The sequence below is a fragment of the Oxyura jamaicensis genome, chromosome 11 (genome assembly GCF_011077185.1).
Source record: "Oxyura jamaicensis isolate SHBP4307 breed ruddy duck chromosome 11, BPBGC_Ojam_1.0, whole genome shotgun sequence".
Lineage (NCBI taxonomy): Eukaryota > Metazoa > Chordata > Aves > Anseriformes > Anatidae > Oxyura > Oxyura jamaicensis.
In genome coordinates, this window is record NC_048903.1 from 14723384 (window position 1) to 14741737 (window position 18354).

General features: G+C 38.6%; 1 protein-coding gene across 1 annotated transcript in view; it reads left to right on the forward strand.

The window, feature by feature from the left end:
- VAT1L (vesicle amine transport 1 like) overlaps positions 1–15095 on the forward strand; it is a 53440-nt gene extending 38345 nt beyond the window's left edge. The window contains exons 8-9 of the mRNA XM_035336634.1: positions 9902–9985; positions 12026–15095. Coding sequence (XP_035192525.1) covers positions 9902–9985; positions 12026–12124 — 183 coding nt within the window. The 3' untranslated portion in view covers positions 12125–15095. The remainder of the gene's footprint in view (positions 1–9901; positions 9986–12025) is intronic.
- The last annotated feature ends 3259 nt before the right edge of the window (positions 15096–18354 follow it).

The following is an 18354-nucleotide window of genomic DNA, read 5'->3' on the forward strand; positions in this document are numbered from 1 at the left end:
AGGGGACTGCTGCATCTTAACCAAATACAAAGGGTTTGTTTCTTTTGCCTGCAGCTGCCAAAGCTCCTTTGCAGCCAAAGGACTTTTCCCGTGTAAGAGCAGCTGCTGCTGCAGACCAAACCAGACTCTTGCTGGAGTGGAATATGAACCACTTCACCTCTGAATATCCCAAAGTTCAGGAGTGGTTGGGGCATCTCTGTATGCACAGTTGGCTGCAGCTTAGTATAAAATGTATTATTGCCCAGAATGGAGAAAGGGACCATAAAGCTGACCAGTTCTAAGATCCTTGACATGGGGCTTTGATGTGCTTAAAGCCATTTTTGGGGCCATGCTGCCTGAATTTCTGCCAGCAGTCCCAAAGACTCAGGCAGCAGCCGAGAGTCTCACAGGTATGTAGCAGCAACCAGAAGTGTGATGTATGAGGGATCAATGGCCAGTGGGTATGGGGAACTTTTAAACTTTATCACAATAGTTCTGTGTCCCCTCCACACAACACCGTGCTCATCTTCAGAGTGGCTTATCTCATCCTGGAGTTGATATGACTGTATTTTGCTATCAACTAGTTGGACTGCTGCAGAAGATTTGGGTTCAGGAGTTCTGGCTTTATTGATGCTCTAAAAGAAATTCTGCCGTTGGATCCCAAAAGCTTCATCTTGTTTCACAAGATGTGGCTTTTCTTCTAGAGTGTGTTCTGGAGATTTTTCACCAAATCGCTACCCTTCAGAAGCCACCCTTGAATTGAAAGTAATAAGGTAATTTTTTACTCTATTAATTGCCATTGCAAAAAGATTTCCTTTTTCTTCAAGCATATCTTAATAACAAGTGATAACGAAAGAAGCTGCACTGTGTTAGTTCAAACCAGTATTTGCTTGCCTTCCCATTCTGCAGGCTTTTCCATAGTCTTTTATAAACCTAGTTTTCCACATAGTCTTATAGAGATGTCCTTTCTATAGTACTTCACTTTTAACCAAAAGGGTAGCCTTTAACTCTCGAAGTCCTGAATACCCCCTGAGGTGTCCTAAATAGCAGGAATTCTCTGTGTTTGGGGATCAAATTTCAAGGTCTTTTCTCCTTGTTTACTGTGTAAGAAAACTCCCACCAAGCTGATAATCTAGGCCCTGTTTAGTAGTTCTAAATATTTAATTTGATGTTGGTTCTATTTTCTGCATTATTCCTGTTGACTTCATAAGTAAAGGCTGGCAAGATTTGGCTCAGTTATTTTGTAATTACAAGACTTTACATTTCTTTTTCTTTGAATTTCACTGAAGCAAAAACAAATACTCATTGACGTCAGCAGGAGCTTATAGGAGTAAGGAAAGAGTGAAAACAGTACGGTTCTGCAGCTGTAGCTCTCCATCTAAAAAATGTATAATGTTATAGAAATCTTCAGTAGCCGAGGGAGGACTTGAAGAGTCAGAATTTGCCTGTAGCATCAGTTTTTATTCCTTTGACATTTTTCTCATCTTGGGTCTGGTTTTAGTCTTGCTGCCATGGCAACGTACAGTGAGGCTAAAAGGTATTCCAGAGGAAAGGTCTCTCCATGCTGACAGGCAGCAGAACGGAGAAGAGGCCGGAGCTGCTTTGTACAGCTGTGAATAGCAATGGAGGAATGAAAGGGATTAAAAAATGGCTTTCTATTTGCATGTATACAGGCAAAACCATTGGTGCAAAAGTTCAGTGTAACAGCAAAAAACAGGTGAGTCATTAAAATAATTTTGGTTTCAGACAGATACTAGAAGGATGATGTGACTTGTTAGCTTTGTTGCAAGGAAACATCACTGGTTATCTTCCTCCTGTGTCTATTCTCTTACCAGGTCAGCAGCATTGCTAAGTATACTAACTTCTTACACTTTTGGTTGTATCTCCGTTTTCCGCATGTTTTTTCAATGCGAATTGGGCCCCAAATACCCTAAGATCTATGCGTTTTCCTGAGTGTGGTCAGTCCTTGATTTCTGTGTTAAAAACTGTGTTCACCATGGGCAGGAATGGTGCCTATTGAAAATCCTGTAAATATTACACTTTTTTTTTTTTTTTTTTTTTTTTTTTGTAACAGTCTTGCATGATGCTGCATACCCTCAGGTTCCAGGCAGAACAAAAAGGATTTGAGAGGTCTTTTTAGAATTAGTGCTGTAGGTAACAGAGGAGAATCTGTGCGGGAAAGAAGACAGCCCAGGCCAATTGCAGATGTCGGTTTTCCAGCCCTCCACGTCCATTTGGCACATGGATCATTGGCACAAAGTTTCCGAGAGGATTTTGTCACAGCAGTTAGATTAGCTGAGCACTAGAAGCAGTTTTCTCCTGGCTGTTCTGCTGCCCATGTAGATGTAGAACTTGGGAGCATGGTGTGGTGCTGGGCTTCAGTACTAGGTTAAAGGTTGGGATATATCATCTTAGAGGTCTTTTCAAACCTGAATGATTCCATGATTCTGTGACTTATGGTGCAAGCAGGATATTCCTATCATGAATGCAGATTGTTCCTCTGAAAATGCATTGTGGTCTGTATGAGTTATTCCACTCACCCCCAAATAAAATAATTCCTCCCAGCAAACAGATGTTTTTGTCTGAATAACTCAGGGCAATTGTCAGTAATTGCACCCAAACAGTTTTTCTTCAAAATCTTGCATAGAAGACTTAGCTTGAGGAAGTATTGCAAACCGATACAGAAAAAGTAAAGCTTAAAAAGGTCAGCATTTTTTCCAGTGAAATACTATTTTATCATGTTGCATAAACATGAGGGAGACATTTTGAGATTAGTGAGGAGGAGGAAATACTCCAGCAAAACAATAGAACTAAATTTTGACAGATGTCACTTTGAGGAGTAGGCAGACACAGTGATTAGTGCAGAGGAGCCCAGTGACTGCTCACCGTGTGTGCATCCCCGGGGGGCTGCATTGAGGGAGCCTGTTCTGCCCCTTGGCTTAGCCTGAGCCAATGAACAGGGCTGTGGCAAGTGCAGCCTGAAAGGGAGGTTTACTTTTCCTCTGTGCAGTCTGTGCCCTAACACACTGGTAAAATGTGCATGGAGTAGTATACCAACCAGTTCACTTCCCTCAGAGTGGCCAGCAAGCTAAAAAACTACTCTCCTTGGCTACTTGGGTTTCCTCCCTTCCGCAGACCAAAGCTGAACAAACATAGTCCAGAAGACACAAACTGCATATGTTTTTTCTTTGGATGGACTGCAGTGTTCAGGAAGCCCAATGTCACTTTCATGTCACTGGCCCAATATGCCAGTGACATGAAAGCAACCTCTTCTGGTCTGAGAAGAGTTTCTGCAATTATAATGCAGCTCACAGTTCATATTAAAGAGAGCATAGCTTTATAATAGACCACAGCAGTAAGTCTAATAAAAATGATCTTGCCTTATGGCTCTAATGAAAGCTGTAGTATTAAAGCTTTGCTTATGGGGTAGCTCAGCTAGAACAGACTGCAGCATGCATCTTTTTCTTCATTACTGCATACAAATGATGCTTAAATATTATTGATATTAGTGTTTGTAATTCTAATGGAGATAGCTCTGGGCTCATTGAAATAGTGGCTCTTATGAACAGTAACAGAACAGAACCAGTCTTAAAATGAAAAATGGGCACATTTTTAATTCAGATTATTCTTTCATAAATCTGAACAAGATTTGGATCATTACCTGTGACACTTGGGTTGCCAAAGTAACCTTGACTAGCCAGCTGATGTTTGCACACCGCATGACACTATCACCATGGAGATCCCGTCCATGTGATTTTGCAGACATGATGCAGTTGCAGGCTCCTCAGACACGCGACAGTGAGATAGAGAGGAATTAATTAGGGGTAAGGAATGCTTTTGCAGGCAGCTCTTCCCCTGTCAGAGAGCAAGCCTGCACAGATGTACCACAGAAGCTAAATTTCCTATTGTTTTAGCTGCATATAAGAGAGTAGGGTGAGAGCACTAAGGGGAAGCTCTCTTGGCTTTCACAAGGAGAATTCTGAATTCTCCTAACAGCGAGTTCATGCTCTGCTGAGATTGGAGGAGTGGTCACAAAGTACTGATCCATGCAAAAACCATGTTTGAAGGATAATACTCATTTACAGAATGCGTGTTCAGGGAATTGAAGCCTGTTGAACACTGGTAATGTTCCTTTATCATCTGAGACTTTCAGCCTCTCCCAATACGTGCCCTGTCACGTGCACGTGCAACCTAGAGATGTCAGGGAAATTACACCAATGGGACAGGGAGTGAAATCTGTTCCCATACACAGAATATTCCAAATTTTCCTCAAAAACTAGCTGCCATTTCCTTTGTGTGCTTTCCGTTCCAGCATCTACCAAACCTCACAGTAGCACTCCAAAGTATATTTTGGACCTATTCTGCAGAACATCACCAAATTAAGGATTGCTGAATGTTAGAAAGATTCCTTGAGATAATCTGTTGTCTTTTCATGGGTGTATAACCAACTTACTTCTGAACCAAGGCTTCTCGTTTTTAAGTTCTAATATATGCCTATATGTTACAAAACATAGGCAATATATGCCTATATGTTACACAAAACCAAAAACAGACAAACTTCAGAGAAAAGTTGTGATTCTGTTTCCAATGATTAAACAGGCAATATGTGTGATCCCTCCTTTCTTGAAATATTTGGAGACCAGAATTAAGAGAGCCCCTGAATAAGGATATTTTGCTTTTGCAAAATAGTTTGTTTCGCCTCTTTTCTTTATCTGTGAAATTGTTTGTACAATGACAGATGGTTATACGGTGCCATTCCTATTGCTGTGATTGGCAGGCTGGGCTATGGGCAGGTGGGGGGTCTGTGGACATGAGGTGCACACCCCTAAGAAGACACAGTCCCTCCTTCAGAAGCTGTCCAAGAGCCAGTAAGTGCAGGAGCATGGGGTAACAAATGACTGTGGCATCTGTGGGCAGCTTCTCAAATCAGCTCAGCTGGTTTCAGCCTCCCATATGCCCCACAAAAAAGACTTAGGAAGAATTTGAGGGGTGTAGTGACACTGCCTATTTGGGGATTACAATTCAGAATCACTAAAGCAGCAGCTTTGGAGTTGTCTTTGTTGGACAATCTATGTGTAAATGCAGTACAGTAAAAAATATGTGGGCAGTTAAAGTAATAGATTTCAATGGATGAGGGCACTATTTCAGGGCTAGAGTGGAACAGTCATGACATGCTGGAAGGCTCGGACATTTTCTGTATATAAACAGAGGACAAAGGGTGGTTCTTTGAGATGGTGTCTGGAAATAAACAGTAATATTGAACCTAAGGGTGTGGAACTGATGAGAGGGAAAAATTATGGTTGTAGATCATAGACTAAATTGATGCTGTGCCCATCTGGAAGTGAGGGATGTTCCCTTTGGTTGGGTATGGGTCACCTTGTTTACAACATATGGTGATATAGAGGATAGAATTATTGGTGAGCAGGGTAGATTACATTGAGATGATTGAACTACTCGTGTGACTTGGATGAAATTTGTATCTTTGGCATCGGATTCTTTAGCCTTCCATACTATGGCCTAATCTACCAAAAAGAGGAAAGAAGGATTTCTTTAGTATAAGTAGAAATCATGTCATATATTTCAGGGAAACCTACTGTCAGTAGAGAGGCCTAAGAAAAGAAAGTACACGATCCTCTGCCATGATCCAGTAAACATGCTGCAGTGGAAGGTTAAGGAACAAGCCTGCAAAGATTAAACTGTGATGCTGTAGATGGCAGTTTGAGCAATACACTGGGTTAAACCTCAAGGAGTTAAAAGAATATCCATTCTTCTACTGCACCAGTGTCTTTCAATTCTCAGTTTTGTTTTCCTAAAATAAATGTATAACTTCACTAAAAATGTTGATAAAATTTATACTACAGAGCTGAACAGAGCCAAATTTGCAAAGGGATCGTATATAGAACATTCTCTGAGCAGTCACATGAAGGCATTTCTGCCCTTCCTCTCCTACCAAGGTCTGTTGGCAGTAATTGTTGCTCTTCTCAGTGTGGTACACAATACAGTTGGACAGAAATGGCTCTAATCCAAGAGAAGCTCTGAGATCCCAGCCATAATATCCCCTCAGGAAAATATACATGAATTGGCTTTGTCACAGTAGGCTCTCTTTGCCAGCTTTGTCATTTTTATCCTGTGCTTGTATCAAGACTTCTCTGAAGAATTTGGCTTGGGCATTGATAGCATAACATCTCTTTAAATGTGCAGGTATGTGTTCATAGATTAAAATTTGCTAAGAAATGGGAAAGCTGCTCAATTGCCTATAATGTGAACACAATGCAATATTTCTGTACATTCCCAGTTAAGCTCTATATACTGTATATTCTGTATATACTGGGTTCAGCAGAATGGTGTGAGTAAGGAGCAGAAGGATGGTTTATAGAATTCAGAAACCATGCAGCATTTCGGGAGTTTAATGGCAAATGGGAATTCTGAATTTTCTTACAGGGCCTGGTAAGCATGTCTTGCAAAAGACCTCGAGGTACATTAGTTTAGTCTGTCTAGGCTGTATTTTTTTGTATTACAGATGACCTCATTATTGCATAGGTCTTAATTTCCAGATTTAGTGTCATTGTTGAAAAATACCCAAATGAAGATATATAATAACATGTCCACGGCTGTGCCATTTGTTTAGCTGAAAGGGATGGGAGAAACACACTTGTTCAAAATTGTTTCTTCAATTATAAAAGGATATTCCCTAAAGCAAATGCAAATTATTTCCAACTGGGTTAGAAAATTCCTTTTCCTGTGTTTATTATCATTTTCCATTAGACTGAACAGATAGCGAAAGCTAATTCTGCTCTAGAGAATGTTTAAAAAAACAATACGTCAACCTAAAGTAGTATTGATGCAAAAGTGCATTTGAGGGAAAAGGCAAACTTGGGATTCCTTTTACTTCTCCTTTGCTATTAATCATTTTCCTCTACTACTGCCTAAGAGGGTTTATGTTGGATTCATGGAACAGTGCATGGCTGTGCAGCATTATGTTTTGTTCTTGTTTTTCAGTGATAGGTTTGCCAACTTTCTTTACATACATAAATAACACAAAGTTGGAAGCATTTTCCAATTGTCCACTAATGTGTAAAAACAGTTCTGATTCCAGTGCAGAGCTCTCCGATGTATATTGTGTGTAGTTGGTGCCTCTCAAGTCTTAAATCTGTAGTTCAGCGTTAGTTTAGACACAAACACTATAAGGATTGAGTTACACTCATTGGACAATAGAATTTTTGTCCTTTATTCCAAGAATACTCTTTAAATTTGTAAGCATTCCTTTGCACTATTTCAATCCGAGTCCTCTGCTGATGTGACTGCATAAGAAGAAATTGAATTAACTCATCCATTTAGAAAAAGTCCAATTCATTTACTTTGATTTGAACTGACAAATGTAAATAGCAACCAATATAGAACAATTGGTGAAAAATAATGTAGTGACACGCTTCTATAAGAAGAAGGAAACCTTTTTGATCCTTGCTACTGGAAGGGGTACCTTTTTTGAAGTAAACCTCAGTCACTTCAGTGAATTCCCATTAAATTTCAGGGCTACCACATGCCTCACTGTACTACTGATTAAACCTGGAGTATTTTCCGAAGTGCAGGGGTGATCCACCATCCTCCTTGGTAATGGGCAAACAGTCAGACACAGACTTAGCCCAGGCTCCACGCTGCACTCCAGGAAAGGCAGACTGTGCTGAGCACTTAAATGTTCACATGGGAAAGCAAATGATTTTATAGTCTAAGTAGAACAACTTAAACCTTAACCGTACTTGCTTAGTAAAAAAAGTTTTTTCATGTTGTCTCTTCTCTATAGTGGAAGAGTGAATGGTTTTAATATTCAGGCACATTGGGGAAACAAGTACTTGCAGTCCTGGTTGAATAAGTGGACTGTTAGCAGCCATAAACTTTAAAACAGAAAAATGACTCATTTATGAAATAGCTCATGGTGTTGCACTAGTACAAAATTTGACTAACAGGGTAAGAGAGTTGCAAATGATGCTAAAGTATACAGATGTTGTATCAGCTCTTCAACCTTTTAAATATTTTAATAGTTTCATCTGGATCCTATAGTCACTATTATGGTTAAAAATCGTATTGTTCCCTTTTCTTCTGCCTGCTGTTTGCATTTGCAAGCTACTTAAGAGTGTCCTGGAAACAACTGAACCTTTCTCCAGAGTCTTAAACTAGATACTGTGCATGTGAAAAATGCAGGGAAAGCACATTTTCTGAGATTTGCCTTGCTAACTGTGATACAGTAGAGATTAAAATCAATGTTGCATGCTTTGCTCTCCACATGATGTTATGGTAATAAATTTCAAAGATGGGCAAATGTATTTGCAGATTTCTCCAATTTTGTCTTATCCGTAAGGGTTATTTGTACTATGCTGTAGACTCCTAAAGGCTTGATTTGGCTAATAAGATTTATTAAAAAAAATACCTGCTGCTGCTTCAGAGTCTCTTTTGGATATTCTTGAAAGAATATTGTCCATATTGTAGAACAATTCTTATAGGATAGTTAGGTATTGTTTATGCAGTAAGGTAACTTAATAAAAGTTGCTGTTATCTTGTGGACTACATTCAGAGGTCAACCTTCTATCCAGTAGGATTCATAGGACAGGGATCTCGAAGGTTAATTTACAATTATGTCCTATGTCAGAAAGTCTTTTTTGTTGTTGTTGTTCTTTTTTTTTTAAGTGTATTTTTTTCTTTTGTTCTAACAGATCTTTTTAAGTCTGGTATTTACTAATTGAGTGAACCACTTGGCAAAATTAAGGTTATAATATTGACTTCACTGCAGCCAGCTTTTAAAGTAAGGCTGACAGATGGTAGAGACATTTTGTGCCCAGCATCCATTAAATTTAATTGAAACTTGAAAGCCATATTTGCTTAGTATCTTTAACCATCTCATACCACTTCTCTATTGGACATTCGATAATGATTTTGGGTGCCTGGACCCTAGTTCAAGCTTTTAAATTTATTGTGAGACTCACATGTTCCTAGGTCAGCATGTTTTTTCAAACTTCTATGCCATTATTCTTAAAATATTCAATAAAACTATGTCACAGATGGCAGATCCTATTAACATAAAACTCTTTCTTGTCTCAACATACCCTGTTATGCCAGCAAAAAGTTATGTGATGAGGATAGGAAATCGCCTTTATGTGTACATTTTCAATTCCTGAGGTTTCCCACCATGATAGTGAGAAACACACACACAATTTCAGTTCATCAACACTTAGCCCCCATGAGTTCTGAAAGTTCCCATGTAAAAATAAGTTCTTCTCCAGAGCATTAGTAAAAAGAAGTTTTTGTTCCTTTCTTGCATGTGCTAATTGCTGCCAGCTGTTAAATGTCTAGTGGTATTGGTAAGACACTACCTAATAAAAAAAAATACTGAGTGGAAAAAAAGCTAAGAAATACATACTTAGTGCAATTATAACCAAAGTATTTCATTAATCACAGCCACTTCCCGGACATGCCATTCTCTCTATAGGAAGACAGAAGATATTAATTGACCATGACAGGTCAATTAGAAAAAAAAAAACATTTTATATTTTCAGTGAAAGTAAAATTTCTTCACAAATATTCTGCAAAGAAAAAATAAATTAATCTAACCAAACCCTGTAAGGATTAACTCCCTGAGCCTCTATTTCTCTGTGTACCTCAGCTTTTGTATTACAATACCATTGCATACATACTACACTATTCAGGAACTATCATTAAGACTTGCATCCCACTTTGGCAAACGCAATACAAAAATCAAGCCTTAATTATTAGTTAAAAACTGTATAACTGTATATTAATTTTGTTAAAGCTGCTGATTGAGTGGCATTGCTTGTCATGTGCTTTAAGCATACTCTTTTTGGAAGAATGGAATTCAGTCTTTTTGATGAATGTGTGCCTGAAAATTATCACTAGGTTATCTTTCTTTCAGGTGAAGGAGGCTATGCAGAGAATCCATGACCGAGGTAATATAGGAAAACTAATTCTGGATGTGGAGAAAGCACCCACTCCCCTGGTGAGTGCAAAGCACTACTTACATGGCATACAGTCACACCAGGTAAAGCGTGGAAATGACCTTTGGAGAAACATCCTTCATGATTTTTTTTTGTGTAATGTTTTCTTCTAAATCCTAAATAGAACCAATAATAATAATTTATATTTTTAACCCAAGGTAAAATGCAGTTGTAATTCTGCCAGTCCCAGCAGTTAATTTTCTATGTAGTATGGCTGTCTGCCTCACTGAAAAAGTGTCTGCAAGTCTTAAATCAGGATAAAACTGCCACATCTATTTTTGTCCCTGTGACAGAAAACAAATACACGTTTCATGAAATACAAAATTCCTGTCTTAATAAGTAGATGGAACAGAAAAAGACAGGATCAATATTACTTGTGTATGAACATAGAAGTGCTTTCTGATTATCATACAAAAGTCAGGCAATACCTTTGGTAGGAATTTCTTTTACTTGTCTGACAATCTATGAAGTATAATACCTAAACACTTCCTTTTTGGAAGTGTTCTGAAGCAGGATAGTTGTGATGGAGCTCTGTTCCACTGCTTTTGGAGCGTTTGATATGTTAGTGAAATATTACAGAGAGCTATTGTGAAGGAAGGACATGCCCACGCCTAAGTCTTGGCTGATGATGTGGAAAAAAACAGTAAAAAAGGTAATGAAAAATTGACTTCAAATGGACACTGAAGTATGAAGTTTGCTTTCAGATCTGAAATATCTCCTGTTTTGAAAGAACAGAAAAGAACCTGGAATTACAGTTAAGCTCTTGCTCACTTTTACTCTGAAATTGGCCCCAAATCCCCTACAAGATCCCTGCAAGGAAGATGAAGGCTTGGGGAACTCACATATGGAAGTTAGGCATTATTTTGTGTCTGAGTTGCATCTTAAAACTGTAAAGAGAATTCCTAACACATTAATACATTCATTCTGTCTGTCCTCTTATTATTGTACATTCACAATAGCCATTGGTTAGAAGGTGAGAACAAATCTGTTACACTTCCTTGAAAGGGTGTTAATTAAAGATATGGGTAAGTTCAGAGCATTGCTTTTTTTCTATTAAAATCAGGTTTTCTTTGAGATTTTTATTTTTATTTCCAGCAAAGGCTAGTAGTAATGAAACATGGAAGGTACAATTTGACTGCATTTCTCATTAAAAAATAAATTTAATGGTTGTGAAATAGTTGTAGGGTAATACAAGAATCTTCCTGTGTCCTAAGAGATAATGTTAGCGTATAACCATCACCTGCCCAGTAAACCACATGCTTCTTGTGCCACCAGATGAGAGTCAAACTGATGAGGTAAAGAGCAAGAGGGTCTTGCACCTTTACACAGCTTCTAATAGATATTCTCATATAAAAAAAATATGATGTTCTCCTTAAATGCTGTCATGAACTACTGATTTCTGTAGTTGCCTACCACTTGCACAGGCATCTTCAATCAAATAAGGAAATGCGGTTTCTCCCCACTCCTGTATTATCCAAGCTATGCGCTCTATTAATAGACAGGTATATTCTCCCAGCATCTGCATATCCCCTGCCTTATAAAGTTTTAAGTCATTATTTTTTGTATTAAACAGTTGCTCTCTTAGTTTCCATGACACCATGCCTCATGTGGGACCAGATCCCATCCATGAGCTTCATTAAAGAACCATATTACCTATTTCTGGAAGAGCAAATGCAGAAGGATTTGCAAAACAGGGGTTCTATGCATTTTGTGGGCTTCCTACACAGTTGAATTTTCTTTTTGAGAGCCTTAATACTATTTTGCTTCAAGTATGCAGATCAAAGTTCACTTGTGCAGCTGTCCTAAAAAACAGCTTTTGATTGTAATAATTTAGCTGTAATCCATGAAGTAACAGTTTAAAATTTGAGCTGAAAGCACTATAATGCCAACAAAAGTTTTGCCCAGACAGAACGTTTGTTTTATTGTTGCATCCTTGTCTTCTTTCAGTTTTAAAGTCACTTTTTCAGGTGAATCAAACTGAAATAAGACTGGATAAAGCAATGTGATAGATGCTCAGATTTTATTCATCTTTTATCCTGCAGATGGCCAATGACAGCACAGAGACGAGTGAGGCTGGAGAAGAGGAAGAAGACCATGAAGGGGACAATGAGAATAAAGAGCGCATGCCATTCATCCAGTAGCAGCCAGAGGTGATGGAAGCAGAAAGATTGGTTAAGTAGAAGGGAACAAGACTGGGAAATCTATTCTGTGCATCAGTGAACAAATGCTGTAGTACAGTGTGTGTTGTATTTGTCTGCAGTCAGCTGAGCTATGAGCTGTTGATCATTGTTGTTTTGAACTCAAGTGCCATTCTCATCCAGTGCAGTATTATGACATTCCCGTGTAATACCCACGTTCTCTCTAGGAGTCCCATGGATTTTTGTTTCAGTTTAAAAGCCTCATTAATTTACTGTGTAATTTTAGATGGGCATCTTTCTCATGCAGATTCCAACATTTTGCATAAAGTTATTTGAGGGGGGTGGGTGGTTTTTTTTTTTTGCAAGTTAACAACCACAGTAACAACAAAAATCCCCCACCTGCTGTCTGGAAAATTCTTCTAAATGGAGAGAGGATTTTAAGTTTGTGGATTTTCAGTGTTAAAATAGTTTTCCTTTTATGAACCACAGATAAAAGTTGCAAAAAAAAAAAAGATGAGGTTATTTTCCTTTATCATGCTTCCTCATCTTATAAGCAATCCAATCTTCATTTTCAAAAATACCTCATTTAGAATTGTGGAATCTGAAATCATGCAAGAAATCATTAGTTGAGAGACTTTGATTAGTATTGTATAATCATGTTAATTGTCAGCACCAGTAAGCACTTCATTCAGAGTGCCAGCTACCTTGTTTTTCTGTTGATCTCCTGAGTTATCGCCCCATATGTTCTAGGCAAAGAAAGGTCAGGGAGTTGCTCTTTTTAGACCCTGAACAATTACCATTGCTACTGACAGTTCAACAACATCTTCTGCTTAGGACACATTGACTCATCTGTGTTTAAAATCCAAAATATTTTTAAATTACATTTTTAAATCCTATCAGTAAGGATCACGCTTCAGTATGTGGAAAGAAATTTATTGGCAGAGTTTACTGATCTGAAATCAGTATGTATTGATCAATTGTTGAGCTAGAGCTGAACTCTTACAGCAGTTAACCCTTTAAAAAATTACTTGTACACCTTGATCCCATCAGAAATTATGCACAGGGTAACTTTATCTAGGTGAATAATTCCATTAAAAGCTCTGCTCTATATGTACAGTTATGTTTGTGATTATTTGAAGGATCAAGTGTTCAAAGATGACCTAGTCTATCTACCTCCCACTAGTGGAAACTGTCGATACATGACAAAAGTAAATATTTTTCCTTGTCTTTCACCTATCCAAGCAGCAGCTACTCAGGTCCTCAGTGGTCTTGTTAAAATAATTATTTTAAAATGACTGCAACCACTTCAGAAATGCTAAAAGAACACCAGAGACCTTGTATAATGCCATGTATCTTTGAACTAATATATTTTTAGTAAAACTAAGTATTTCTGCAGGCATGGCTAGTTGTTCACCTAAATCTACAAGTATCTAATAGTGATAGAAGTACAAAAAATAATTAGAAAAGAGAAGTTGGAGAGCTTCTCGGGCTCTTCTCAATGTGAAAAGAATTGAGTCTGGATGACTTTTATGTGTGGTTTTAGGGGACTCTCTCTGGTTCTGTTTTATTTTTTGTTTGTTTAATATTTGCTGCCTGAGTATTAATGTCCATTTCCTTACACTGTGCTCATGAAGTTGCTGTTCTAATACTAGGTAATTGTGCAGAACAGTCATTCTGAATAAGTTTCCCTTGAGTTAAACAAATTCAAAAAATAACAAGAAGAAATAACTGTGGAGAAAAACGTCAAAAAACCTTTTGTTGAAATATTAGTTAAAAAAAAAAAAAAGAAAAAAAAAAGAAAAACAAAACACAGATTTCTATAGATGTTGATGCAGAACTTCATTATAGTTTTTTTTCTTTTCATGTTGGACTTATCTACACTTCCAGTGCCATATCAGATCCAAACAGGATCTCTATACGCAGAAAATATATATATTCAATGAGAGTTTTCCATGTTTTGGGATTGCCAACTGAGCTTTTAAGAAAGGCCATTAAGTTTTCACAATTCATAAGCTGACAACAGTAGGAAACATACCCAATTTTGTTTTGTAGTTAGTGTAATGATGTTGTCCTGCAACAAACCTTAACATAACTAGGAGCTTTGATTTGACGCCAAAGTGAGCAATATTGCTGGTGAACTTTGAGCTGGCAGTAAAGTGGCATTCTCAAGGCCTTAAATTAGTAGGGCAAGCAGAATAGCAAATCCATTCTTCTGTTATAAACCACGGTATGGTTGGCTCTGCAGTTAAATTTCCCTTCAAGGTATATAGAGATGGGTGGTCATGGCCACGGACATCATAGGGACAACAATCAAATGAAATCATTTTGGCTATTTCTTTCTGGTTTTGTTAGCAAGGCAAAAATACTCTTCATGCTAATTCATACCAATTTTAGGGCCATTTTCTGATCAGCAGAATGTCAGGTAATTGCAGTGAGTACAAAGGAGTACTTCGAGATCTACCTAAGCACTACACAGATTAGTATTACAATCACTAAGCTAAATTCTACTCTGTGTTTTACTGGTGTTAATAGGGTGTATATGAAGGTTACTACTGAAATGAATGGCAAGTTTTCAGGTACTTGTTCTGGAAGCTAGCAGAATTTGGCCCACAAGCCCCGAATACTAGAATACCACAAACAAGTTTGAAGTGGTAGAGGGCGTGCTATACAAAATGGTGGTGAGACTGTTGTTAGTGAACGAGTCTTATTGCAGGATAAATGAAGGTTCGTGTTTACTACTAACACAGTTGTTTAAACAATTCTAAGACAATTGGATAGTTTCTTCAAGTGAAACAAAGTATTTCTCAATTTGCCTTAAAGGAACTGTGAAAGCTTCTCTTTAACTTAAGCCTGATTGAAGTGAACTGAAACACTGTTTAACTGTATTTGTTGCTTTAGAGCTTTTGTTATATTGTGCCTACAAAGCAAATTATGTTTACATAAAAATATAAATAAAATATTGAGCATAGCATTATCCATGGCTTAAATGTTTTATTATAATACAATGTTCACATTAGGGAACTAACTTGGAATTGGTTAAGAGGAAAATCTGAGGTCTCATTTTGTTTTGGTCACTGAGGGATAAACAAAGATTTATTTTTCTTTATTACAGGGTACATCAAGGTTATTAAAATGGCTCAGTGTGCTACTTTACAGAACATTAACAATTTAGTACAAAATGTTAAATGTTACAATCTAAAAACTTCAGAACATTATATAGGCACCATTCATGAAATGTTCAGTGAAGAGTATTATTTTGATAAGGGTAAAAACTAATATCCAGAATTTTTGCACTCAGATTGCACTGGGATATGGCTTGAACAGGTAAGTTATTCTCAGAGTGAAGGTTCCTTATAAAAGTCAAGGTTCCCTAAGGAAATAATCTTAATCACGGGATTCAAACAGCCTCCACCAAATGAGCTGATAGAAGGCACAAGGACATGAATCCTGCTATCCCTGAGTCTTGGACTTACTTAGCTCAGGGCTGCAAGGAGGTGGTTCAATTCACATAGGATCTAAGATTACCTCTCCTGAAGACAGTTCTTACACTGTTTCTTTCAGAGAACTGGTTTTGGTTATCATACCTTACAGGTAATCTCAAGCTTATACTTGAGTACATGTCTTTAAAGATCTCCCTGCATGAAAGGATGAAACGGTTCAATGAACTTCAATTTAATATCTGAACAAAGAGAAAATGTTAGCTTTGGTTAATTCCTGTCATGCCAGACATGTTCTAAAGCCTATGTCCCTGGAAAATCTCACTTCAGTAGTTACTGGATCTGCCCAATACAAAAGGCACTTCTAAATCTAAAAGCACGCATGAAAAGATGCTGATTGAGAAGAGGAGCAGAATAAATTTCTGCCCTCTGTTTTCCAGCCTTAATAAGCAAATAATGATCAGTGCATCCCTAATCATAGCATCAGGATAAGGCTGAAAGCAAACAGCCTTTTGCAAACTCTCTGTGATTACTAACAAAGCTCTGCCTTTTACCAGCTTTCCCTCTGGGCCACCTATACAGGATTGTCATACACACAGAGGCTGCAACCAGGCCAGTAGGGATGCAGACTTTGCATGGCATCTGGCCAGAGAAAATGCAAAAAATCATCTTAGTATGCTGAGTATCCCAGGTCCTCACCTTATTCCCTCCTTTTGTGCTTCGCTTATTTTCTGTGAGCTTAGTCATTAATCCTGGTGGGTTTTGCCAAAACATATTCCCCTAGTATGGACGTGACTTCCAGCACACACAACACAACAGCTTGGGCTCCTACAGAACCATGTGGGAGTGTCCCTCTGCCACCCCGGAGTCCCTCGGTGTGAGCAAGTGTTTTGATTCACAAGAAGAGCCAAAACAATCAACGCCCTATAACTGATATCTGCGTCAAGGCATCTCTTTTCCAAGTAATTTTTAACATCTAGGCAGACATATTAATGTTTTCCTCTGAGAGAACAGGTTAGAGAATAAATGCAAATGTAGCTTCATCTCCTCAGTCGGAGCTATTGTGCTGATTGATTGCCTTCAGCTGATCCGAACTAAACCATTCGTTTTGTGTCTACCTGGGCTCTGTCAAACACATAGGCAGCAAATGGCACGGTTTTCTGAACACTGGCTCAATCACTGCCATTTCTAACAGTGCTGTGTTGGGCACCTCACCACCAGGGTACTGTTCAGTAACTGGAAGGTGTGAGCACAGTGCAGATAATAAACAATTAAAGGATAAATGTAGGAAGAGAATTAATCATGTACAGCTCTACTCAGGAGTAACAAATGAGTAGAATTTGCAGAATAGTATCTCTTGATTTATTTGTATGTTTTACATCTATTAACCATATGCCTGATTTGATTAATGTATATTTGTGGTGATTATATTTCTCTTCTAAGGATGCTTAAACTCCTTCAGCAGTGCTTAAAGACCACATCCATATTCTCTAAGGATGATGAAGAAGAAACCATTTGTCAAACATTCAGCACTTTCTCCACTAGTTCCCAGGGTTATATAAATGGACACTTTCTTCATCCAGTCTGATTCCTGCCCTCCTTCATTCATCAAAAGCATTTTTCAGGAAACCTAACAGCCTGCTAAGCAGTTCAGACTTCCCTCTGGTAAGAGTAACTTTACATTCCAGTAGCTACCTTGCATCCCTGGTTAAGGAGAGAGGGCTGAGAAAGAGTTGGTACTACCTTAAATTTGTACATACAATCATGCTTTGGACAAGGATTCTCTTGTACTGAGGTTTTGACTGCAAAAACACAGGTAAGAGTATATACTAGGTGTTTGAAATTTTGGTACTTATTATTTGGGAGCTTCTCCTATTCAAAGGTAGTATTGGAGATAATAGTCTCTTCATGTCAGGAGCCATATATAGCTTATAAGTGAGGGCATACTTACTGTGTTTTGCTTTTTAAATAAATAAATAAATAAATGCCAATTTATGCTCCAGGGAGATGGTTAGCTGGAGCAGCCTGTGCTCCCATGAAGCAGAGTCAGGCAGACGAGGCAGCAGAGCGGTGTGTGTCAGTCACTGCCCTGTCACTGCATGCACCTGTGTGGCAGCCTCCAAGGCCTTCTGATCTTCTTCTTATTTGCTACATCTCTGGAAATCTGACTCAGTTTGGGGAAAGTGATCAGAGCTGAGTTTAGCTCCCGCCATTGTATAAAGACACACAGGTTTGGCATCAGCACAGACAAGGGAGGTAAGCTGGGCCATTGCGCTACTGCTCCCTACTCCAGCCAGCCAGGCCTGCACCAAGCTGAAAAGGGGAAGGCGCAAAAGTTGCTGCTCTTTATTGTGAAAAGGGCTGTCTGCCACTAACACTGCTATTACTTAAGTCCCTGGACTCCTTGAAACTGCTCTAACAGCCCCTGCCTTGTACCTGTGTTGGCACGGGGGTCCCAGTCTTCTCCGTGAAGCTTCTGGAGGCCCTGCACCACTCGACAGTTGTTCTTGAGGTAGTGCCTCAGGAACAGTAATTTTTCACTTCCTGAAGAACACTGTGTCACCCCCACGGACTGACAGACAAAATCCTAGTGGACTTAACATGGGTAATTAACCCTTTACCTACAGGAACCTTCTTCTCTTCCCCCAGGCACTTTAGGCAAGATGAGGAAAGAAGGCCAGAAACAAGCCTCAGCAGCTGTCATAGTGATTGGCATTTCTCTTAAAAACTCAAACACCTGCCAACATGGGAAATCAGCTTTCATTTAGAAAGGTACAGTCTTCACAGTTGTTGGTA